General features: G+C 31.0%; 7 protein-coding genes across 7 annotated transcripts; 4 read left to right on the forward strand and 3 right to left on the reverse strand.

Moving 5' to 3' along the window:
- Positions 1 to 252: 252 nt before the first annotated feature.
- On the reverse strand, positions 253 to 829 carry Tsp_09127 (conserved hypothetical protein). The gene is made up of 3 exons (XM_003382239.1): positions 763 to 829; positions 391 to 595; positions 253 to 313 (listed from the first exon to the last, which is right to left on the reverse strand). Exons 1-3 carry the CDS (start codon positions 827 to 829, stop codon positions 253 to 255), a joined length of 333 nt encoding a protein of 110 aa, XP_003382287.1.
- Positions 830 to 1,196: 367 nt separating this feature from the next.
- Positions 1,197 to 5,481, reverse strand: Tsp_09128 (stromal interaction molecule-like protein). The gene is made up of 12 exons (XM_003382240.1): positions 5,406 to 5,481; positions 4,955 to 4,971; positions 4,239 to 4,546; positions 4,066 to 4,181; positions 3,806 to 3,980; positions 3,672 to 3,750; positions 3,460 to 3,612; positions 3,299 to 3,426; positions 2,973 to 3,199; positions 2,635 to 2,770; positions 2,220 to 2,398; positions 1,197 to 1,330 (listed from the first exon to the last, which is right to left on the reverse strand). Exons 1-12 carry the CDS (start codon positions 5,479 to 5,481, stop codon positions 1,197 to 1,199), a joined length of 1,728 nt encoding a protein of 575 aa, XP_003382288.1.
- A 37-nt stretch (positions 5,482 to 5,518) lies between these two features.
- Positions 5,519 to 6,559, forward strand: Tsp_09129 (muscle segmentation homeobox). The gene is made up of 3 exons (XM_003382241.1): positions 5,519 to 5,573; positions 6,057 to 6,153; positions 6,409 to 6,559. The coding sequence occupies exons 1-3, from the start codon at positions 5,519 to 5,521 to the stop codon at positions 6,557 to 6,559; spliced, it is 303 nt and encodes a 100-aa protein (XP_003382289.1).
- A 3,273-nt stretch (positions 6,560 to 9,832) lies between these two features.
- Tsp_09130 (conserved hypothetical protein) lies at positions 9,833 to 10,854 on the forward strand. Its single transcript, XM_003382242.1, has 2 exons — positions 9,833 to 9,943; positions 10,606 to 10,854. The coding sequence occupies exons 1-2, from the start codon at positions 9,833 to 9,835 to the stop codon at positions 10,852 to 10,854; spliced, it is 360 nt and encodes a 119-aa protein (XP_003382290.1).
- A 534-nt stretch (positions 10,855 to 11,388) lies between these two features.
- Tsp_09131 (conserved hypothetical protein) lies at positions 11,389 to 14,159 on the forward strand. Its single transcript, XM_003382243.1, has 9 exons — positions 11,389 to 11,436; positions 11,585 to 11,618; positions 11,679 to 11,881; positions 12,928 to 13,037; positions 13,144 to 13,295; positions 13,354 to 13,441; positions 13,512 to 13,683; positions 13,755 to 13,929; positions 13,981 to 14,159. The coding sequence occupies exons 1-9, from the start codon at positions 11,389 to 11,391 to the stop codon at positions 14,157 to 14,159; spliced, it is 1,161 nt and encodes a 386-aa protein (XP_003382291.1).
- A 396-nt stretch (positions 14,160 to 14,555) lies between these two features.
- Tsp_09132 (conserved hypothetical protein) lies at positions 14,556 to 16,768 on the reverse strand. Its single transcript, XM_003382244.1, has 4 exons — positions 16,732 to 16,768; positions 15,710 to 15,906; positions 15,364 to 15,519; positions 14,556 to 14,717 (listed from the first exon to the last, which is right to left on the reverse strand). Exons 1-4 carry the CDS (start codon positions 16,766 to 16,768, stop codon positions 14,556 to 14,558), a joined length of 552 nt encoding a protein of 183 aa, XP_003382292.1.
- Positions 16,769 to 18,500: 1,732 nt separating this feature from the next.
- Tsp_09133 (protein DGCR14) lies at positions 18,501 to 20,543 on the forward strand. The gene is made up of 7 exons (XM_003382245.1): positions 18,501 to 18,765; positions 18,824 to 18,941; positions 19,037 to 19,260; positions 19,535 to 19,774; positions 19,832 to 19,938; positions 20,018 to 20,247; positions 20,312 to 20,543. The coding sequence occupies exons 1-7, from the start codon at positions 18,501 to 18,503 to the stop codon at positions 20,541 to 20,543; spliced, it is 1,416 nt and encodes a 471-aa protein (XP_003382293.1).
- Positions 20,544 to 21,454: the final 911 nt, after the last annotated feature.

The following is a 21,454-nucleotide window of genomic DNA, read 5'->3' on the forward strand; positions in this document are numbered from 1 at the left end:
AGAAATGTCTAACACTAATACTTCCTTAGATGTAAATTAAATGATTATTCTTTAAATGTTCATATTCATATTCTTTAAATGATTATAAAATAACTTCATAAAAATTAAACTATACAGTACATCTGAGTAAATCGATTAGTTAAAGTTTATCATGAATGCTATATTGTTTAAACATTAAACAACAAATTTTAAACAATTCAAACTTTAAAATATTTTGAATGTAGGGAAAGTTTCGACCGAACCTTGATCAGTTTAGGAGGTTGGCCGACGACAGAAGCTGTTGCTTTCTCTTCTGTACACTTTGAGTCTTAGTCTGAAAAAAACTGCACAAATATGGATGACCAATTGGAAACCGCTTATGAAGCTAAATTCAGCGTGCTTGATATGGACATGGCTAAGAAAGCCCAGGGTGCGTCCAAAGCGGCAGGTCCTATAAATGAAGCAGAGCAAAAAAGACAAGCAGAATTGATGAAGCAGGCTAGCATTGCTGTCCAGTCAGCGTTGGGTGAGCAGGCATCTGCTGTAGGTAGGCGTGTCTTTTTCGCTCGCCATGGTGAACGAATGGATCGTGTTTTCCCTGCTTGGACGCGGTTGTCTTATACAGAATCTGGAAATTACAAACCGTATGACATGAACATGCCAATATCGATGGTTCCACGATTGAACGGAGTTAATGATTTTTATGATGATCCACCGATTACTGAACTTGGTTATTTTGTATCTCAGTTGATTGGACGAGGAGCAAAATTGAACTGCATAAACTTCGACACTGTCTACTGTAGTCCAGCACTGCGATGTGCGCAAAGTGCGCACGGGATGTTGAAAGCATTTACTAAAACAAAGCCAAAAATTTGTATCGAACCAGGATTGTTCGAATATATGGGATGGTATAAAGAAGAGAATTTGAACTTCCTGAGCACTTTGGAAATGGCCGTACAAGGTTATGAAGTAGATCCTGATTATTTTCCAGTGATCAGTTGTGAGGATTTGAAAACGAAATACAAAAATGAAACTATAGAAGAATATTACAAACGTACCGGCGATGTGATTGGTAGTATTCTGAGCAAGCATACCAAATCACCGTGCAATATATTATTTGTTGTTCATGCACCTACCCTTGATGCAGGCAGTCGATTTTTGACAAAGAAAACAGCGAATGTGCCGGATGTAAATGATCTGAAGCAAGTTGGTGTCCATTATCCATTTGGATCTGTTGTGGCATTAGAAGAGAACAAGTCCGACAATACTTGGAAACTTATGCACTGCGCTTTGCCATCAATTTCTTTCTTGGACTGTACTAACCGTATCGATTTCAAATTTTTCAACCGTCCTTAAGTTTAATCTGAAATTATTTAAATTTTCTTACTAAATTGTTTGTTTATTATTTCATTTTTTCTTATTATCTGTAAATGTTTACTGTTTATCAGTTAATTTTATCAATGTAATTCATATAAACTGATTAAGGTGATTTAATTTAACAAAGAACACAATTTATGGATTTTTTCATTAGAGTTAGAAATGATTTGTAGTCACTTGTTTGACAATGTGATATTACTATATTTATTTTATTTGATGCACATTCTTAAATTAAAATTTCATTTATATGGTGTTGCACAAAAAACACATTGTTCAACTAATTTTTCTATTATGCGCAAATAATAACAAGAAACTTGATAAAATTTTAATATTATTTCACAAACTTCACAGCAATTACCAGAATTCAATATTTCGTTTAAATGCTGGCTATTGACAGCACTTTATTTGTTTATTTGTTTGTTTAAGAATTAAACGACGTTTACTTTTCAGCCATGTTAAACTGTTAGCATATTTGTTGAAAATACAATTCAGATCAAAACTCATGACAATTAAGAAATACAATTTCTAAAAAGAATCTGAAAAGTAATAAAATTATACATTCATAATGCAAAACAAATTCATCATTAAAATTATTGTTCTGTATTATTTCATTATTCAAAAAAAGTATAATTAACACATAATTTCATTTGCACTGAATAAAACCGAACAAATGTTGTTTATCACAGTGAACAAAGAAAAAATTGCACACAGAGTGAAAACAATTTCTTTTTTAATACAAAAACCATTTAAGCGTAAATATGTTTGAAAAGAAAGGCTGGATGTTAATAATTCATAAAACAAACAAAAACAAAATTAATCATCACGAGAGAATTTCAACTTTTTAAAATTGAAACGTTTTTTACGTTTCGAGTCTGCATTGTCGGCCAAATCTTCACCAATGCTTCCGCTCATCGAAGAACTGACGCTCACCAATTTGTCCGAGTCGGCAATTTTCGACCACGACGCAGAATGTTTAATGCGACCATCACAGCTCATTGTCAATGGACCATTTTTCACAGGATCATTTTTTACAGTAGGATAACTTAATAAAATGCAAACTGTATAAAACATCCTGAAGTTCTATTTTGTGTAATCAAACAGTCGAACATTTTTTTCTTTTTTAGGCATATATCACCATTGATGAAATAGTAAGTAAACTGCGAGATTCATTTTTAATAGTGAGAAAAGAATAAAGAAAAATCGGAATAAAAAAATTTACATAAAAAATTTTAAAATAACTTACGTTAAACGGTCGAAATAAATAAGTTGTTCACTTACTGTATTAGGTCCTCAACTTCTTCAGATCGAGTAAGGTAATTCTGAAGAGGCCAACCTGCAGCAGAATGTGAAAATACTTCCGACGCTGATTTCATAGCATTCGACGTTGCCACATATCCAGATCCGGACGGTAATACTGTTGTCAAAATGAAATTATTTTAGGTCAATATTTGAATATCAATCAATTTTCAAAACATCACTCATTAGATTTAAATCTTTGAAGTATGCACGCACAACTGCAATAAGTGAATAGGTAAATTACAACCAAATTAATAAAGTTCACATTTAACAACACTAAACAATAAATATATTATATTAGCAATGATGCTGATATGTACCATGAGTCCCAAATGCTGCTACAGAAGGTTGCAAAGCTGCTGCTGATTGCACGAGTGAATTGATAGCATAAATTTGGCTACCGGGTCGCGGTGCTTTCATAACCAAAGCTTCGGGATAATCGTTTCCCCGTGTAGAATTTACAATTGAAAAGCCACACAGCAGTTCAATTCTTGACCACCTCTGCTGCTGTTCTTCCAATGAACACGCTGTGCGTTCCATCTTTTGCCTGAATATAATGCAAAAATCTTATGTATATTCTGATTATTGAAGCAATGAACAAAAATATGACACAAAAAAAAAACGATATGTATATATACATATATACTTCAAATTTAAAAGACGTCGATCAATTTGTTCACTCTCTGAACCGTGCACACTGCGAATTTGACTTAACAAACTGCTGTGCTTTTTACGAAGCTTTTCAACCTTAATGGACAATAAACATAGCTCTAGCTGTAAATAAATTCATTTCAACATGTCACCAACCCATTCCCGGGCTTCTTGCATTTCTTTTAAATTATCAATTTTTTCCTGATTCAGTCGACTAAATTCCAATTCGAATGTTTTAATCAGCAGCTGTCTTAACATTGGCAATCGCCCTTCCAATGCTCGTTCCGCTTCCATTGCTTTCGAGCGTTTCTAAAAATACCATCAACAAACACTTTCATGGTATTTTTTTTCATTAATAAATCTTCTACCCGTTCCAATTCTTCACAATCAACACCACCGGTATCTTCGCCTTCAGTTGTTTGACAATGAAACTGTGATTCTTCCAATCTATACATGTGCAATGATTTATAAAATAATAAAGATAATTTCAAATTTATAATACTTCTTTTGAAGATTAGTAAAATCTTGTTCCATATCTTTAAGGCGATCCAAATGAGTTGTCAAATTATGCAATTTCTTCTGCGCTGATTTGCGTTGCAAAACAGCAAACCAATAACTGCTTATGGCCAATACCAATAATGCGATCAATATAATATCTTTAGCATAGCTGGAAGTTGCTGAATAGTTTAAAATAATAAATAAATAAATAAAAGAAAGCAGTGCAGATAGATGATTTGAAAATTAAAATAAAAACAAATTTACGTGGCCTGTAACCAAAAAGAACAACATCCAACGCTTTAAGTTGCAATTTCTGTCTGTGAACCGGATTAGTGATACCCAACACGTTTGTCATGTAATTCGCATCTGGTGAAGCTAACCTTAAAAAAGAAAAAAAAAGAAATTAAAATAAAAAAGATGATAATAACAAAAACTACCTTGGCAATGAAGTACCGTTTAACATAAATTTTTCAAATATTTCTTTGTATTGAGGCAATTCAACAACGTTGATCAACCAATTGATCGTCTGATCGACATTCCAACAGCGTACTGCAAACAGGGACGTCACTATCACTACTACGAATAAGCAATAAACAGTAAAATTACAAACAACAGCACCTTCGGAAAGAATCCACCGATACCAGAGATCATCGACTGTGATGTACTCGTCATTGTTTTGATGAAAAACTTTCTGCCGTCGTACAACGCGATCTTTGTCTTGAATTTGCAATTCCTCTTTCACGAACTGAAATTAAACATTTTTTTTCACACGACTCTGCATTTCATAATTCAACAATAAATACACTAACGCATAATTCACATGGAAAACATATGCATAACAATATTGTGGATACTGGAGTAAAAAGAGAGATTAAAAAAAGAAGGAAAACTTCATTAAGTAAAATTAAAAACTGATATATATACATATATGCATAGAATCAATTCTTGTGAGTTGAAAGTTGATCATCAATCAGTATTTTCAAGTGATAATGATTCATCAAAAAGTTTGCAAAAATGATTTTTAACATTTTTTCTTAGAACTTGCTGCTGCACTCCTACGCATCCTACTATTACTCTACTAAATTCGCCATTTTAACAAGTCTATCAAGATTTTTCATTAACATGTTCAAATTAAATAAAATTAAATGTAAACTATGCCACTGAGCTCAACTGAGAAACTACTTTTACAAAAAATTTTTACCTTAATTATCATTAAAATCTAAAAATTGCAATCGCCACTACCAGGTCGTACCCCCACCCACCTAAGAGGTGTCAATCGGTTGAAAATGAGCAGTATTATATTAAACAAAATTTAATAAAATAAAATGTCAATTTTATTCTCCATAAATAAATAAACTGAAAATAAATTTTCAATTAAAGAATTACAATATTAATTTTGATAACTTCTATTATTATAAATTTATTCAAGTGCTAAAAGTGAGGAAATTAACCACTTTTTTTTCCAACTTTTTCATTCAACTTCATGTTCCATGTGCTCAGAAGAAGAAATTAGTGAAGTTATTAGCCCAATTTAAAAATAAAATTTAGAACATAAACTTCAGAAATTTTGTCTCTTGGCCGAATTCATATTTCCCTTCTAAAACTAGACCACGTGTTGAAAGAAAGGAAATCCAAATTGATCGCTTGAACACTACCATCAACAGCAGATGAATGAATCATTTCTATTCTTCAATCGAAGAAATATACACTTTCAATAATGAAAAAAAAACAGGAAATTCTCATTTCACTGTCGAACCACACCGTAATCAAAAGTTAATTTTCTTTTAATTTAATATATACAAAAAAATGAAAAAGAAAAGAAATTAAATTTATAAATGAAATGACAATCAAGCAATTTTCCATATCAAATGTTCATTTTATTCAGTAACTTTTTCTAAAACTTCTTCCTAAAGATTCGATGGAAAAAATTTGAATGTTCACATGTAATATCGACCGAGCAAAAAATTAATTTTAATTTTATAAAGTATTTCAACGGGCTTGTTGCTCATAAATGAATCTGTCAAAGTGAATTTGAAAAGGAAATTATCGAACCCAACCAAGGACATTCGGGCTTCTGTGTTCCGAAATAACCTTCTTATTTATGTCGTTTTTTTATGTTTCATGATCCTAATATTCAATAATTGCTTTTTCCTAGATAATAAGGAAAAATAATAATAAAACAGCAGCTGAATTTTGAAAAAAAAATTTTTTTTCCCATTTGTGATGTCATTTAAGATTTATTTCATTGATTAGAGAAATAGATCGTTGTGAAGAATTTTGGAAAACTGAAAATTATCCAGCAGAGCTTGAAAAGATTGCATCAACGATTCAACCAACTCTGCAGATTGAACAGTTTGCAAAGTTGCACCACAAATGCTGAATAAAACACAAACAGACAGATGTGTATTTAGGAAAATCAAAATCAAAATCGCAGCTGTTCGAGAAATGTAAGCTGAAACGACTGCACCAAGTGCACAGCTATCATGCGGACTAAACTGCTGCTCAACAACAATTATACTGCACAAATGAAAACATCGAAGAACCAATTTTTCATAAAACCGGCCTAAGCAAGAGCAAAACAGAACAAGAAAAAACAAAATAAACAAGATCCAATCATCTCAAAGAAAGAAGACAACAACAACAACAACAACAACAAAATGCAAAAGCATTAAAATATGCTGCCAACTTACGTCGATCGATTCATTTAAATCCACACTTCCTGACCGGTCGTCGTCCATTTTTCTGTGCAGCAATTTAATCGCCTCATACCCGAAAGGGTCTTCAATTTTACTTCTGTTCATTTCACCCGCATCTACAGCACAACACATTTATAAATAGAATCAACAATCTATTTACATAATAAGCAAGTAGAAACGGTCATCAATCAACAAAAGGGTGGAGCAAAATTTAATGACAAATAACACCAAATGTGCTGACAAACACTGCTGAACTGTTCAAGAGAATTTTGGCGGCCAAATCGAGCAAAACCTTTTTTTCTAATTAAACTGAACAACATGAATCAGTGGAAAATAAGACTAACAGGCCGCATTATTCACATATTTACACAATCGAACGTGTTCGGCGTTTTCATCCAGACTGCATCAGAAAATGCTGCTTTCAGCCTGTTTTAAACGATCGCCGTCGTCGTTTGCGTTGGCGTATAAAAGGAATGAACAAAAACAAACCAGCTCATATTATTCATTACACGTCAACATTTACTACTTGAAAAATTCACAAAAATTCATTTTTCATATCAAGTATTATTACTAAATCAATTTATCAATAAATAAATAGATAAATAAATGTAAAACTACATATATTACCACAATTATTCTCAAACAACAATATATTTCATAAATAGGACATACCTAAAACGTCTTCAAAATTTTCTTCGCACACAACATTGCCAAATGGTAAAAAATTCAACAGCAAAATGTATACAGTGCACTTCAAAAATAACGATCGCATATTTCAATTGGAAATCAATTCACTACGGAATGCATCCTTTGCTTCGCAGTCTAGCTTCTAACGCAATAAATCGATGCTTCTAACGGTACAGTACAGTCAGACGACAGTTAAACAAATAGTACAGCCTGGCCTATAGTAAAATTTCACTGAACAATACAATCACACGACATCCGGAAACTGCGAACTCTTTCGCTACGTAGCACTTCAGTCTCTTTCAAAACTAAACCTTACTGTATAAGATGTGCAAGTACATATCAACTACAGAACAATTCAAAGCAATTTTAGCTTCATTTAAATTAAATAACGTTCAATATGCAAATAAAAACACAATTTGATAATTATTGACTGACTAACGATTAAAATAAAAAAATGCAATGTCGAAATTTAAAACACTAATTGTATTACGACCTAAGATGCCACGAGATTTACCAAATGATTACAATGATCCAATTAGTTAAATAACAACAAACAAACAATTAGCTCAACTTCAATCACAACCTTTCTACCTTCTGAAGAGATGGTTTTTCCAACTTAAAACTTCAACAAAAATTATAATCACTTTTCACATTTTTGACAAAAGCTCAACATCTGACTAATTTATTGAAACATACAAAACAGTAAAACAATTTCCCTGATCAATGAACTTTCGGCACTGTTGCACAAACAACAGTCATGTAATTGCGCATATCACAGTTTTCAATTGTACAGCTGAGATGAGCCATGAGAACAGATAATATTAAAATTTCAGCGCTCTGCAAAGTAAAACTTTTAAAAAATAATAATTAAAGTAAAATTAATCAGATTCGATTTTCAACAATTTTTTCCAGCATAGGACTGAAAGTCATCATCTTTCATGCGTTGTCACCTGGATAATCAGCATATCAAATTATTTTCTCTATTTAACAATTAATTCACTTAATAAAATCAAAATTAACATTAATAAAATATTAAAGAAACATAAATTTTGTTAATTAAATATAACTTGATAAATTAACTGGTGAGAGAAATATGTATTTCGTAAAAACGCATTTCTTTTTATAAATTTTACATACAAAAAATATTTTAATCTATTGACCTTGTTCATATATCTGCGCCTGTCTTTTCAACTGATTCATCCTTGTCACCATTCTACACAGCTCTATTCACATTCCAAAAAAGAATGTGAATTTAGTGTAATATAAAAAATCACATCTTTTCTTTCGTATTCGGCAAACCATAGCAGAAATATTCATCATTGTCAAGCATTCATTCAAGCAAAATCGTGCTCAGGCCAAATGAAAATCTATCAATCATAAATAAACATATATATATATATATGCATTGCAACTTGCATTGATAGAAATAAACCTAAGAACTATACAACTGTCAGAGTTTTAAATTTCAACATTATAAAGTCAGAGTTGAATTGTAAAGCATCATACATGAAACAATACATGAAATGAAATATATATATATATATATAACACACCTAATACACTAGTACAGCAAACGTGGATTGTCGAATAGCAAGCCATCTTCATCTACAATACAAATTTTACAATCATTATCCATGTTAAAATAATTTAATATAAAAAATATCCATGAAAATGTTCACCTAATACAACAATATCATACAAATAATACATGATAGAGCAAAGATTCATATTAGAATCAAATTTATATTGAGCAGATTATAAACTGAAATCATGAAACAATATTTTCAGACTAAAAATTCAATCAGAAAAAATATTCATATAATTGCAATTTTTCCATTTTAATTTAGTTATATTAGAGATAAGTTTGTTTTTTATACTGAAAAACAATCAGTAATAAATAGTCCATTCTATATAATAATAAGTTGGAAAACAAACTCATTCATTCATTCATTTTTTCTTTCTTTAATATCATATGAAAGATAACAACGTTGTTGACAAAAGATGCTCAAAAAAACACACCTACCATAATAAGCTGAGTTGGAATAGAACAATTAGATGATAGTAAAATGATTAATAGGTACAATTTAGTTTTTGAAGCAAATAAATTAAATTTATGTAAAGTAACAGGAGAAAAAAATATTTCAAGCAACTAAATAATATTATTTTTCAATATTTTAAATAAATCTCAACTTTCGATTGAGCTAATCAAAAAAAAAGAAATGCAGCACAATTTTCGTCGTAAATTTCAATTGAAAATTAATCAATTTAAGAATTAAATGACGCAAAGTAAACAATTTTTTCTTGCTTTTTGTTGGTCATACTTATAATAAAATTCTATTTTTGAATAAACTGACATTAAACTGTCAAAAGAAATAGCACAACCAAAAAGTGAAATTATGTAAAGCAGTTTCTTAAACTATTTTTTGCTTCAATAAAAAAATGACACATAATTTTTTTTATATTTATTGTATAGTTGTTTTGGATGAAAATTTAGATGAAAAAGCTATTTGAGAAATTTATTTTTAATTGATGATTGTAATTATGAAATGGACCAAACTGAAAATCTGCCCAGTGATCAGTTTGGTGGAAAATTAATATAAATGTTGTGTTAAACAATGAAAAGCATTTTTGACAGATTAATCTAGGCCATGCTCAAGGGTCGCTTCAGAACAACAAACTGTGGTTCAGAATCATCGTTTACTCAAGGTCCAATCAATCAGGAGCCCGACATTAGACTCACCGAAGAGAAGCGTTTTCAAGTGACCTTTTTGACCGTTTTCAAAAGTGTTTTCATCAAATGCTGCCAAGAATTGCTACTTTCAATGTGTTGCATTTTTTTACCATCATTCAAACAACTCGATTAAATGACAAATAAATAAAAGGTCAATTCCAAAAATTAGAAAAATAAATTCATAAATTTAAAAAGTTATTCCTTCTATTCAATTTAAATTTTACCAGTTCTATACATATATATATACAATATGAACTTTGTAAAAGCAAGTGAATAAAATTAAAAATGCTATTTTTGAATTAATTTAAGCATATTGCAGTAAATGTTGCATACTTTGCATTTTATTATTATAATCTGTATAAATTTTCATGAAAAACATTTTTCATTTTGTTGATTTTTTGAAAAAAAAGAATTAATCGAACTTTATTTTTGAAAATAGTATTCTGAATTTAAAGATACCTTTAATTTTAATGAAATATATGTGCTTTTTTTGATATAATTATTTGTACATGTTATTTGTTTAAATAATCTCAAGTTATCAATTAATTATACATACCTACATACATATATATATTTGTACGTATGTATGTGCACATTTATTTATTAAGAAAAAAACTTTATTTTTAGAATATATTTCCATTAAAGTGCACCATTTTTTAAAGTTGAATTTGAAAAATAAAATAAGCTTAGTATAGTTGTGAGTTTGGTTTGATTTTGAAATTTCGAACCAAGCGGAAATGCGGATCACTTGCGGATAGATCATCGTACAGAGACAATGATAGCACAGAGAGAAGCTGGTTAAGAATTTGTCCGGCTTTCTGCGGTCGCGTTTGTTGTAAAGTTTCCATTGCATTGTTTCGGTCATTGAACATATTGCATGTTACGCTGTTGAAATTCCATTCAATGCTAGCAACAAGCCAGCTTCTGCTGGAAGCATAAATAAACAGTATTCCAATTTGATTGCTCACATGTAGACAGATGGACGTTGCTTGTGTGAAAAGCAAATGAATATATGGTAAAAATAGGCACTAGTAGAGGAGGACGGTGATCGTTTGTTGTTTGACAAATGAAATGCTTTAGCAATGAAAGTTTTCTTCACGTCGCAAAAGAAACTAGCCCAACCTGGGGCTATTTTGGCTAGCTTGCAAAATTGAGGACGAAAGCCAAGCCGGTCGTACGCCTGTAAGTGAAGATTCGGCGGAATTTTTGACTTTCACTACACGTGACTGTTTTGCGGATTCAAATACAACCAAAGCAAATAAGCAGTTTTCGTTTTAAGGATGATGCACCAGGCGGTTGGATCTCGAAGCTGACCTGTCTGTCCCTGGGGTCGGTGTCAAGTAGCCTGTTTGTGAACTTCGGGTTGAGCAGCTTCAGCTCAGCCTGACACCTCGAAGCTTAAATATTTAAACTCAGAACGTTGAAAAAAGTTCGTCTACCAAACGTCACTTTATCTTGCCCTGTATCGTCGCAATGAGCCGACCACGCTCATCATTTCTGTTCTTCCACTTCATCAGCATGGTAATTTTCACTTTTTTATCTGTTGCTTCTATAGTTTTATTTATTTTAAATTATTAATTATTATCACTGTCAACGTTCATTGTTCATTATCCATTTGATGTTTCTTTTTGTATCACATTGTATGAATTATGTTTTTTTTTGCTTGCAGCTAATCCATGTGATTTGTTCTCAGTTGCTCAGAGGTAATATATTCAAAAGACCGTTTCCAATATCGCTTATTATTATTATTACGTCATTTACAGATAGAAGTGTAGAATGTAGCAGTGAACAGATTACCGTAGATCTGGACTTTGCACACCCATTCAGCGGCGTTGTTTTTGCTAACAAATTTTACCAAACACCAGATTGCCGTTGGGAAGGTGACGGCTCGCATCATTTGAAAGTTGTCCTCCAATTGAATCCCAACCCGGCTAAACAGCCCTACTGTGGTGTCGAACATACTGAAGTATGTAAATTTAATAACCAACAGTCATATTCATTTAAAGATTTCAAAAAATACGACAATTCAAGATGATAAAACTATGGTTCATTTATGACAAGTTATAGGTCACCAAAATTGAAATTCCATTAACCAGTTTCACTTTTCAATGCGCTTTTATATTTATTTCATATTCTCTACATTTCGAGCATTTAAAAATTTTCAAGCATACAAACATCATATTATAATGTTACCAAATATTTTAAACAAAAATTTCTGCTCCTATTGCTTTATATTTGAAATAAATTTTTGGTTTTTTTATTTACAATAATAATAATAATAATAATAATGCTTGTAATATTAAAATTACTATATTGTAGAATTTTCAAATGATCACTTTTTTAATTCAGTTCAGTGAAAAAATAAAATGCTTATGAAGAAGCAGAGCTTATTAATAATAAAGTGAATAAAATCAACCTTGACAATCAAGCAATTGAATGAAATTAAAAACATTTTTTCAATAGTTGCTTTCATTTTTTATTACTTATAAATTTAAATAATTGATCTATAATTGATAACAATAGAGTTCATTTTTATTTAAGTTCTTATGGAATTATTTTGAATAAATTTTTTGTTTATGGACAAGAAATTGATCAGTTAATTGAAATGTACAATTATTATTCAAGTCATAAAATGCAATAAATCAAAAGTTTTTGAAGGTTATTCTTTCATACAGTAATTTTTTTGTAAATTGAAGTTGTAAGATGTATATTTTTATTGTTTATTTGACAGCTTAAAACTGCCTGTTTTCCATATAATTAAAATAAATAATTTTTTTCTTTCTTCCAGCATCACTCGCTTGAAATGAATCAAATCACTTTTGAAAAGCCTTTGACAGCATAAATAACTTGTTATGCTTCCTCAAGTCCTGTTTTTTTTTGAAGAAAATGAACGTCAATTTTCTTTCTTTGCCTTAATATAAATTTCACATTTTAAATATAATAAAGATTTTTATGACTTATTTGTTAATATTTTTTTGAAAGAAATCATCATCTAAGATTAGAATGTTTAAGACTGACGGAGAATATGGAATAACGCTTGTGCTAAGCCCCATGAGAGATCTACTTGTTGAAGGTATGGAAGGTTTGACTGTTCGTTGTGAATACAATATGGATGACATCACGTTAACTTTGCCTTCGGGAATAAATGGACCCGGAATTTTGATTAGGCAATTTTAATTGTAATTTCATTAATTAATGCTATATATTTATTTATTTGTCTATTTACAGTCCACGCACTTACGCTGATGTAGTGACGGGAAGTGGAGGCGCCCCGCTTTTGAAAATGGTAATCCGTGATGGTCACGGTGTCCAAGGCAGTGTAATTGATGCTGTGCACGTTGGACAGCGGATAACGTTGGATGTTATCATGGAAGATACTTGTAAATTCTTTGAAATATTCGAATAGAAGCTTTTTCAATTTACACTTCTTTTTTTTAGCAATTTATGATTTCTACGTTCACGATTGTTATGCTCACGATGGGATGAATATTCCAGAGGCCAGCATTGGTATTATTGATCAAGATGGGTAAGTAAATTTTCTATTTTTCCAATTTTTTTTCTAGTATATGAGTTATATTTTAAAATAAACTTTTCAGATGTGCAATACGCTTAAGTCGCGCAGTTGATGTACCGACGTTCAGCACAACACAAGCCGGTACAGGTGCAAAACACGTATTCATTCATATGTATGGTTTTCAATTTACAACATCCCAACTGGTGTACATTCAATGCCAAGTTCGACCTTGCCTGCAAACCTGTAACAGGCCGGTGAGTGATGTTCCTGATGAACCGTCTATGCTAATTGGCAAAAAAAAAGAGAATTGTAAAAAATATTTTAGCAATGTCAAGTCAACATCAGCAATACGACGTTGCATTTGAGAAAAAAACGTGAAACGATGCCTGAATCATTTGCATTGGCTGAAAATTACAATTTGACTGCCGTTATTCGCATTGAACCTCAAAAATTGCAGCCAATCATGCCCTCCAATTCCCAAGAACTGATCCAACCAAACGGTAATTAATACTTTTGTTGACGTATTTGCATATTGATTATTTATTTTTTAGAAAAAAAAGAACTCTGCGTCGACTTGACTACTGTTATATTAGTATTGATTGTATTTGCCATAATTTGTGTTCTGTCACTCTGTATTACCATCTACTTGTGCCACAGAGTGCAAGTACCCTCAAAAGACAAGTTCAGCTATTACACGCCTTCTATTACTTCTAGCACATATTCGTATTAAAAATATGTAAATAATGAATCAATTGCTAAATAATAAAAGAAAACAAATAAAATATTACAAATTCACATATTCTATTCAAATTATGATCAGAATGATTCATTTTTATTTCTTTTACAAAAAAATATTTAAAATTTATTGTTTTTGATAAAATTTACAAAAGAAATTTAAATTTTTATGCAACTTTTATTTTTTCATCATTTTCATTTCATTCACTTTCTAACTGAATATATATAGACGACATTCATTTTAACATTAACAAACAAACAAATTGATCAATTGATCGATTTGAAAAGCTTTCATCAATAATGTTGTAATTTGCTTTGTATTTTCAGTGTATTTTCTAAAAAAATGTGTAAAACTTTTGCAACAAGCATGATTGATATTTAAAAATTTCCACTATGCGAAAAGATCCGCACTTTCAGGCAGTTGGACAATCGTTTTCGGTGAAAAATCTTTCCGCTTAACCAAAATCGACTTGGAATTGACAGTGGAAAGATTTTCACTCTTCGGAATTTCCAAATTGCGTCGAACTTTGGATCTAACATTGATACAAGGTTCCTAAAAAGAATTTTTTGTGTTTTTTTTCAATTTTTAAAATTAATATTCAAAATCCTATACTGGGTAACTGCAAGTATCGCAGAAATCGACGGTGCAAACAAAATTCACGTCCTCAGATTGTGGAAAACGAAATGCATTTATATGCATATAATAGACAGTACTGTGCTCTGTTTTTGTTCGCATCATTCGTTCAGAAATAGTTGCTTGTAAAGCACATCTAAATTATTGGACATAAAATGACAATAATTTGAAACGATTAAATTTCTCACCCATCCGCGTCAATTAAATCAACTTTATTTGTTTTAGTACCATCGTGTGCATAGCAGCTATGTACAAACATTTTATAATCTTCTAAAGTGACGTCGTGAAATATGTATGTGAAATAAATTATTCGACAATACTTTTATCCATCAGTGGACCACTGATTACTAAAGTTATTGGTTGACCCAAGTCAACCGCTTTACTGACTGGTTTTCCAGAAATTCCTCTGCCTTCCAAAACGCTTACCGTAGTTTCATAACGCGGCATTTCAGTAGCAGTAGCCTCTCCACTAATTGTCAGTTTTGGAATACTTATTGTCCTAAAAACTTCATTTTTAAAAGTTTTATTTTCTTAAAAATTTTAATTAAATTAACTGAACATAAACTTTGTGATCCTGTTGATATTCATTTACAATTGGCTGTCGGATTTCCTGCTGTCCAGGTGATCTTTCATGGCATATGAATACATATCGCCGATCACCAGCAGTCATTTGACTTTTATCCAACTGAACATAAATGTCATTTTCAATGTGTGAAACTTTCTAGAATTAAAAATCAAATCTTAATAATCAATATTACACCTATCAAATCAACATATATGTATATAGTGTTCATTTTTCAATTCAGTTCATCGGGTTCAAGAAATGGACTTTTAGTATTAAATAATATTTTTTGTAGAATAATTAAGTCATAATTTTTGTTTTATGCTAAACGCAAACAAAATAAACTTACATTTGCTAAATTTTTTTTGATGATTGTTCCACAGTAAAAGTTTGGAATTTGAAAAAGAATCTGTTGCTCTCCGTAGCTGTTGTAATAAACACATTCTGCGCGGTCGCCGTATCCATTTGAAAATATTTTTCCATTAAACGGATTGTGAAAATGGAACTTGGCCAAAATTCCATTTGATGAACACTGAACGCTAACGTCTAAAAACATTTTTTACTACTAATAAAAATTATTATCCTGTTTGAATTTGTTAAAATTTACCAACAATATCTGATCTCTGCTGGCTGCTTTCAGAAAATTTTACATCAACTATATGGTTTCTGTACTGACCAATCACTCTACCGTTGTTCGCCTGTTTGAACAATTTAGAATTTTATTCATCTTATCAAATAAATATTAAATGAATAAAAAGAATGGATTTATGAATCAATAAACAAAGAATAAATGATTAAATCCAAAAATACTATATAGCTATTGTCCAAATAAAGTTCAAAAAAAAACATAATAAACACGAGATATTTCTCATTATACATTGCATTAATATTTAGAAAAATTAATTTTCATAAAAAAGCCATATGGATTGGTTAAAAATACAACATTCAACTTCACTATATTCTGTAGCATTTATTTATATTTATTTATAAATTTACAAATATTAAATTAATAATATGCATGAATCTCTTTTTCAATAATAAAAAAAGGAAAGTTACCAACAAAGAGAATGCTAACAGGCGGCAAATGTAGGAGATCATAATCGCAGAATTGTAGAACTTCGCACAAGCATACATTGCCATCTATCTAGAAGAAGGAGCAAATAAAATTCAGGTTTTTCTGCAAGAAAAAATTTGCTTTCAACTGTCAATACTTTCTTTGTAAAATAAAAAAAAAGGTTAACCAATAAACTATTTTAGCTGATTAATTTTTTGATGCCAATAAAAATTTCTTTGGTAATTTCATAAAAATCAAAGCATTTTATGTATTTATTTCATGATTACATTTGTGCAAAATATTGGATTTACATTTACCTGTAGTAGAATAGAATCGAATATCTTTTTTGGGCATTTCTGATATTTTTCTTCTAATTTCTATTTCAAAGATGACAAATCATTCTGTTGTCCATGATGTTGCATGACCTCTGACGAGGGAAAGGCAATGCTGAAGGACCTCAGGTTTGATTGGTTTGCCTTAAACGACAGAACAAAGCAAGTTGGAAAATCAGTCGAGCAAAATGATTGCTCCAATTCACAAATCATTCCCTTTGATTACACTGAGCAATTCACATTTAAACATGCTGATATTGAGCACAAAAAAAAGAAAATTTTCTCCCAATTTGACTTGTAATTTTAAAAAATTTAGTAAAAAATATAAAATATCTTTCAACTGACGCTGAGTTCACTTCTGAAAAAAAACATCTTTCAATTATTATACATTCTGAAATAATATCTATGCATGCATGCGTGCATATTATCAATTTCTGCATGTTGATTTTTGTAAACAAGTTTTCATCAAAAGGAATGAAAGCAAACTAGAAGGAACAATTATATGCAACCAGTATATTATTTCTCCTCGATTTTGGAAAATTTATTATTAATGTCTTCCAAATAGCGAATACACAACTTCATTATTGTTATATTACTAAAATTAACACTGGGAATACATGAAAAGAACTATGCTATCATCAGAGGAGAATTTAAAAACACAATAATAATAATAATAATAATAATAATAATAAATATTATTTATCATTATTATTATATATGCATTTTCAGATTGTACTGCATTACACAGCGATGAGATGAAATACATGGCGAATGCAGATGAATTTTTGATTGAGACATTGGGTCACATTACTAATGACATAATTGATTCATAATATTTTAAAATTTATTATTATTATTATTATTATTATTATCGCTTATATTATTTAAGTCATTTCAAACAACTTAAACAAGTCAAAAATCATTTAAATTATATCTAATGTAAATAAATTAAAACTGTTAAAACCAAATTTAAAAAAATACTGCCAAACAAATAAAGAAGTAAAATCCAACTGAAACTGATATAATAAACTCAACATTTGAATGAAAAAGTTTCTATTAAGATTGGTTTCTTAAACTTGTCTCAAAAATTCAACGACTATTAGTATACATAGCAAAGTTAATTAAATGATAAGTTTCTGTTCGTACGTAGCATGCGTACGTACATTCATACGTAGCAATTTATAGTTTGAAATTATATTCAGTCATGTTTTATTTTACATTCAATGTTGTTGTTGCTGAGCTTCTTTCTGCTTTCACTGTTTAAACACCCAGTTTCTCAGTTATAATTAATCTTGTTTTGTTTAATATAAATATAATCCTTGATAACGCATGAAATGAACTGTTTTCATTTTTTGGTTGTTCAAGTACAGAAAAATGTGTTTTTATAATTTACAATGCAAAAGAATCATTAAAAGTGAAACGGAAAGAGCAGTCTAAATTATTTAAACGGATGATTTCATATTATTTAGTTCAGTAATGCCAATAACGTTGTATGTTGAAGTTCATACACTCATGATACAATGTGCACTAAAAGAAACAAATTTAAATCAAAAATTATAATTAAACAATTGGCTTAATGACTCATTTAATTTCAGATATACTGATATTTCAATATTGCTATCGTGTAGATCCATTGTATTACTATACTGATAGCTACAGTATACTCATTTATCATATCATACCTTTTAATCTTGATTTACAGTACGCCAAAATAACATTATGTTAGAAGTTTTTGAGGAATTGTTCCTGCTGTAATGTCTTTAATTCCAAAGCCTTCAGGAGAATTGAAATTGAATTCTGATCCTGGTCCTTCTAAAAGAGTAAAGCGCGTTGTCTTGGAAGAAGATGAATATTTAAAAAAGCTTGATGAGATAATTCAGAGAGATTTTTTTCCCGATATTAATGATTTGAAGCTGAAAAATCAATATATGGATGCATTAGCGGAGCATGATGTTGTGAAAATTAAGGAACTTCAGAAGAAAATGCTTTCACAGAGGAACAAAACTACAGATACTGAAAGTAATTTACACATTTTTGTTCATTCACTAAAGTACTAAATTATAGATGGATCTTTTAGTTTCCCTTCGTGCTCCTATTAAGGTTGATCCATGGGAGCTTGAATGCGAAAGTATTCGTTCTGATATTTCACTTCAAATGCCCACATCTGACAAAAGCAAGTCGACTCTTCCAGGCATGTTTTCATTTTTTACTTTTTTGTTGCGTACAAAATGGAATATTGTTTAGAAACGAATGATATGAATTTGGACAAATTTTTGGCAAATTTTACAAGCGAAGACAACGAATCTTTTGAAGAAATAATGGAAAATCACGATCATAAGTTGCGACAAAAGCACGCTTGGATGTACTTAGCTGAAAAAGAGCACGCTTTGAATTTGCAGAAATCCATGGCAATTAAAGCTGCTGATGAACAGCTTTTTCTTGAAGCACCTAGTCGACTTGGAGTAGACAACTGGAGTTACAAAGCTATTAACTCTGTTATGTTCGTTCCTGAAGGTGACTTTCTTTTCCTCATTTTTATAGAGCTTATAGTTAGTTGATCGAGTTCGTCATTTTCAAAATTTATTTTGTTGAAAATGGATTGAGTATATCTTCAGTAGGTGGAATTTATTATTAACATTTAGTTCTGTCTTGTTATCGAATTTGAAATGTCATTTTTAAAAAGTTACAAAATGATAATCGATTTGCTGATAATTTGATAAAAAACAGATTATTTTTATTTTTGTTTAACGAAAGTTAATGATGAAATTTTGTATTAATTGAAATGTAGATGCGCAGTGGACTAATGAAGAAAAAATAATCCGGGATAAAATGAAAGAACGGGAAATTGTATATAAAAATACTCGACTAAATGAAAACCCTTGGTCTTCTTCCAATTCGAAGGAGACATCCTATGCGGCCGACGCACAGTTGACGCACCAAGGCAAAGTCAACGCTCAAGGTGAAGAAATGGATTTTAAAGATCCACGCCAACGTTTCAGTTTAGTTGTCACGCCATCCCCAATACCAGGTAATTTTTCTTTTCATGCTTTATTATTTTTTTTAATTCGGCAAGTGAGTTTTTCAGGTCTTCGCGATTCACCTTTGATGACTTGGGGTGAAATTGAAGGCACGCCATTTTGTTTGGACAGAGGCGAGGTTCCGTTAAGCCCTTTTAAAGGACCCTCATTCAAGGTTTTCCAGTGAATGAATAAAAGAGAGAACCAAAAAACGCAACTGTGATTTTTTAAATTTTTGGTTAATTTACTTTTAGATTCGAGACACATCCTTGAGGGAAAAGTTAGCCAAATCAATGGCTGATGCGGTAACGAAAAAGAGCCGTCAAGTGAAACAGGAACCCCAAAATGACGGCAGTGGGACTCCTTGGAGCGGTTTACGGTCTATTGAGAGGCTGTCAACAGCGGCTCAACGGTTTGCATCTACAAAACTGGGAATTCCAACTTCTTCAGAAAGACCAAACAGTCGTTGCGCAACACCTTCGCCGTTTTTGTAAAAATTTTCATTTATTCATTTTGACAATTCACTCAACAAACTCGTTGGTTTTAAGCAGTGGCAAGAGTACGCCAATTTCAACAACATACCGAAGTAGAGAGCGGCTAATCAAGCGTTTAGTCACACCTAAGGTAAAGCCGAGTCCACTACCGGCAGCGACGGAAACCAAATTGCCGGTGCAGACGTCTGATTCAAATCAAAGCGACAAGAATTCAAATTCTGAAAGTGAAAACAATATTAAAGATAAAACACAGCCACGCCGACACAGAGCAGCGGATTTTTTCTGAACAATCATCTCTTTTTCACTTTTCGTTGATGGTTAGGCAGCATTGTTATCCGCATTGTCGTTGATGCTGAATTCGCAACAGACGCAATTTAAATATTCACACTGTTTGTTTGATAAAAAAAGTAATAAATTATTATCAGTTATTAATATACAAAAAAATAATAACGCATACATTTCTTGTTGAACTATGCAAACACGGGCAAGCGAAGCAGCTGCCAAGATCGATTGGCTTCATTGGACAAAGAGTGGTCAATTTTTTTCGAAAACTGAACTCTTTGCATTTGCAATAATTTTGACAACAGCTTAGCAAACAATTGCAATTTTGCCACAGCTGGCATCTGTAAGCGGTCGGTGAAATGTAGCCTTTAGCCTGATTGAATAAAGTAATTCAAAATCAGTTGAAAAGGAAAATGAAATTATCAACACTGACCATTAAAACTTGTCGAATGAAAAGAAGCGCAACCGTCACAATGAAATAAATAAACAACGATAAAGCTATAATTGCAGGCAACGGGATTACTGATTTTTCCGACTTTTCAACTAACGCAGCTGCTGCTGACTCAGTGCCGTTATATCCAAGCATTCGCAAACGTGGACAGAAACAAATACACTGTTGCCATGACAACGATCAAATTCAAATCCATCCTTCATGTTTAACAAGAAACGCTAATAAAAAGTAGGTAGTAACAAAAAGTTTCAGTTTTGTCACAATATTTCCACTTTGAAAATAACTGAATTTCAATTGAATTCGAATTTCCATCACTGAGACTTTAAAATTTGTTAAGGAATTTTCGATTAGCACTATATTTGACTGCATAACACTATACACTGAAGCACATATTTACAACAAGGCTGTCCTACTTTTTACACTATTCTAATCATTTATAATATCTGGTGAAAACACATCCATCA

This window comes from Trichinella spiralis (genome assembly GCF_000181795.1).
Source record: "Trichinella spiralis strain ISS 195 chromosome Unknown Scfld1, whole genome shotgun sequence".
Classification (NCBI taxonomy): domain Eukaryota; kingdom Metazoa; phylum Nematoda; class Enoplea; order Trichinellida; family Trichinellidae; genus Trichinella; species Trichinella spiralis.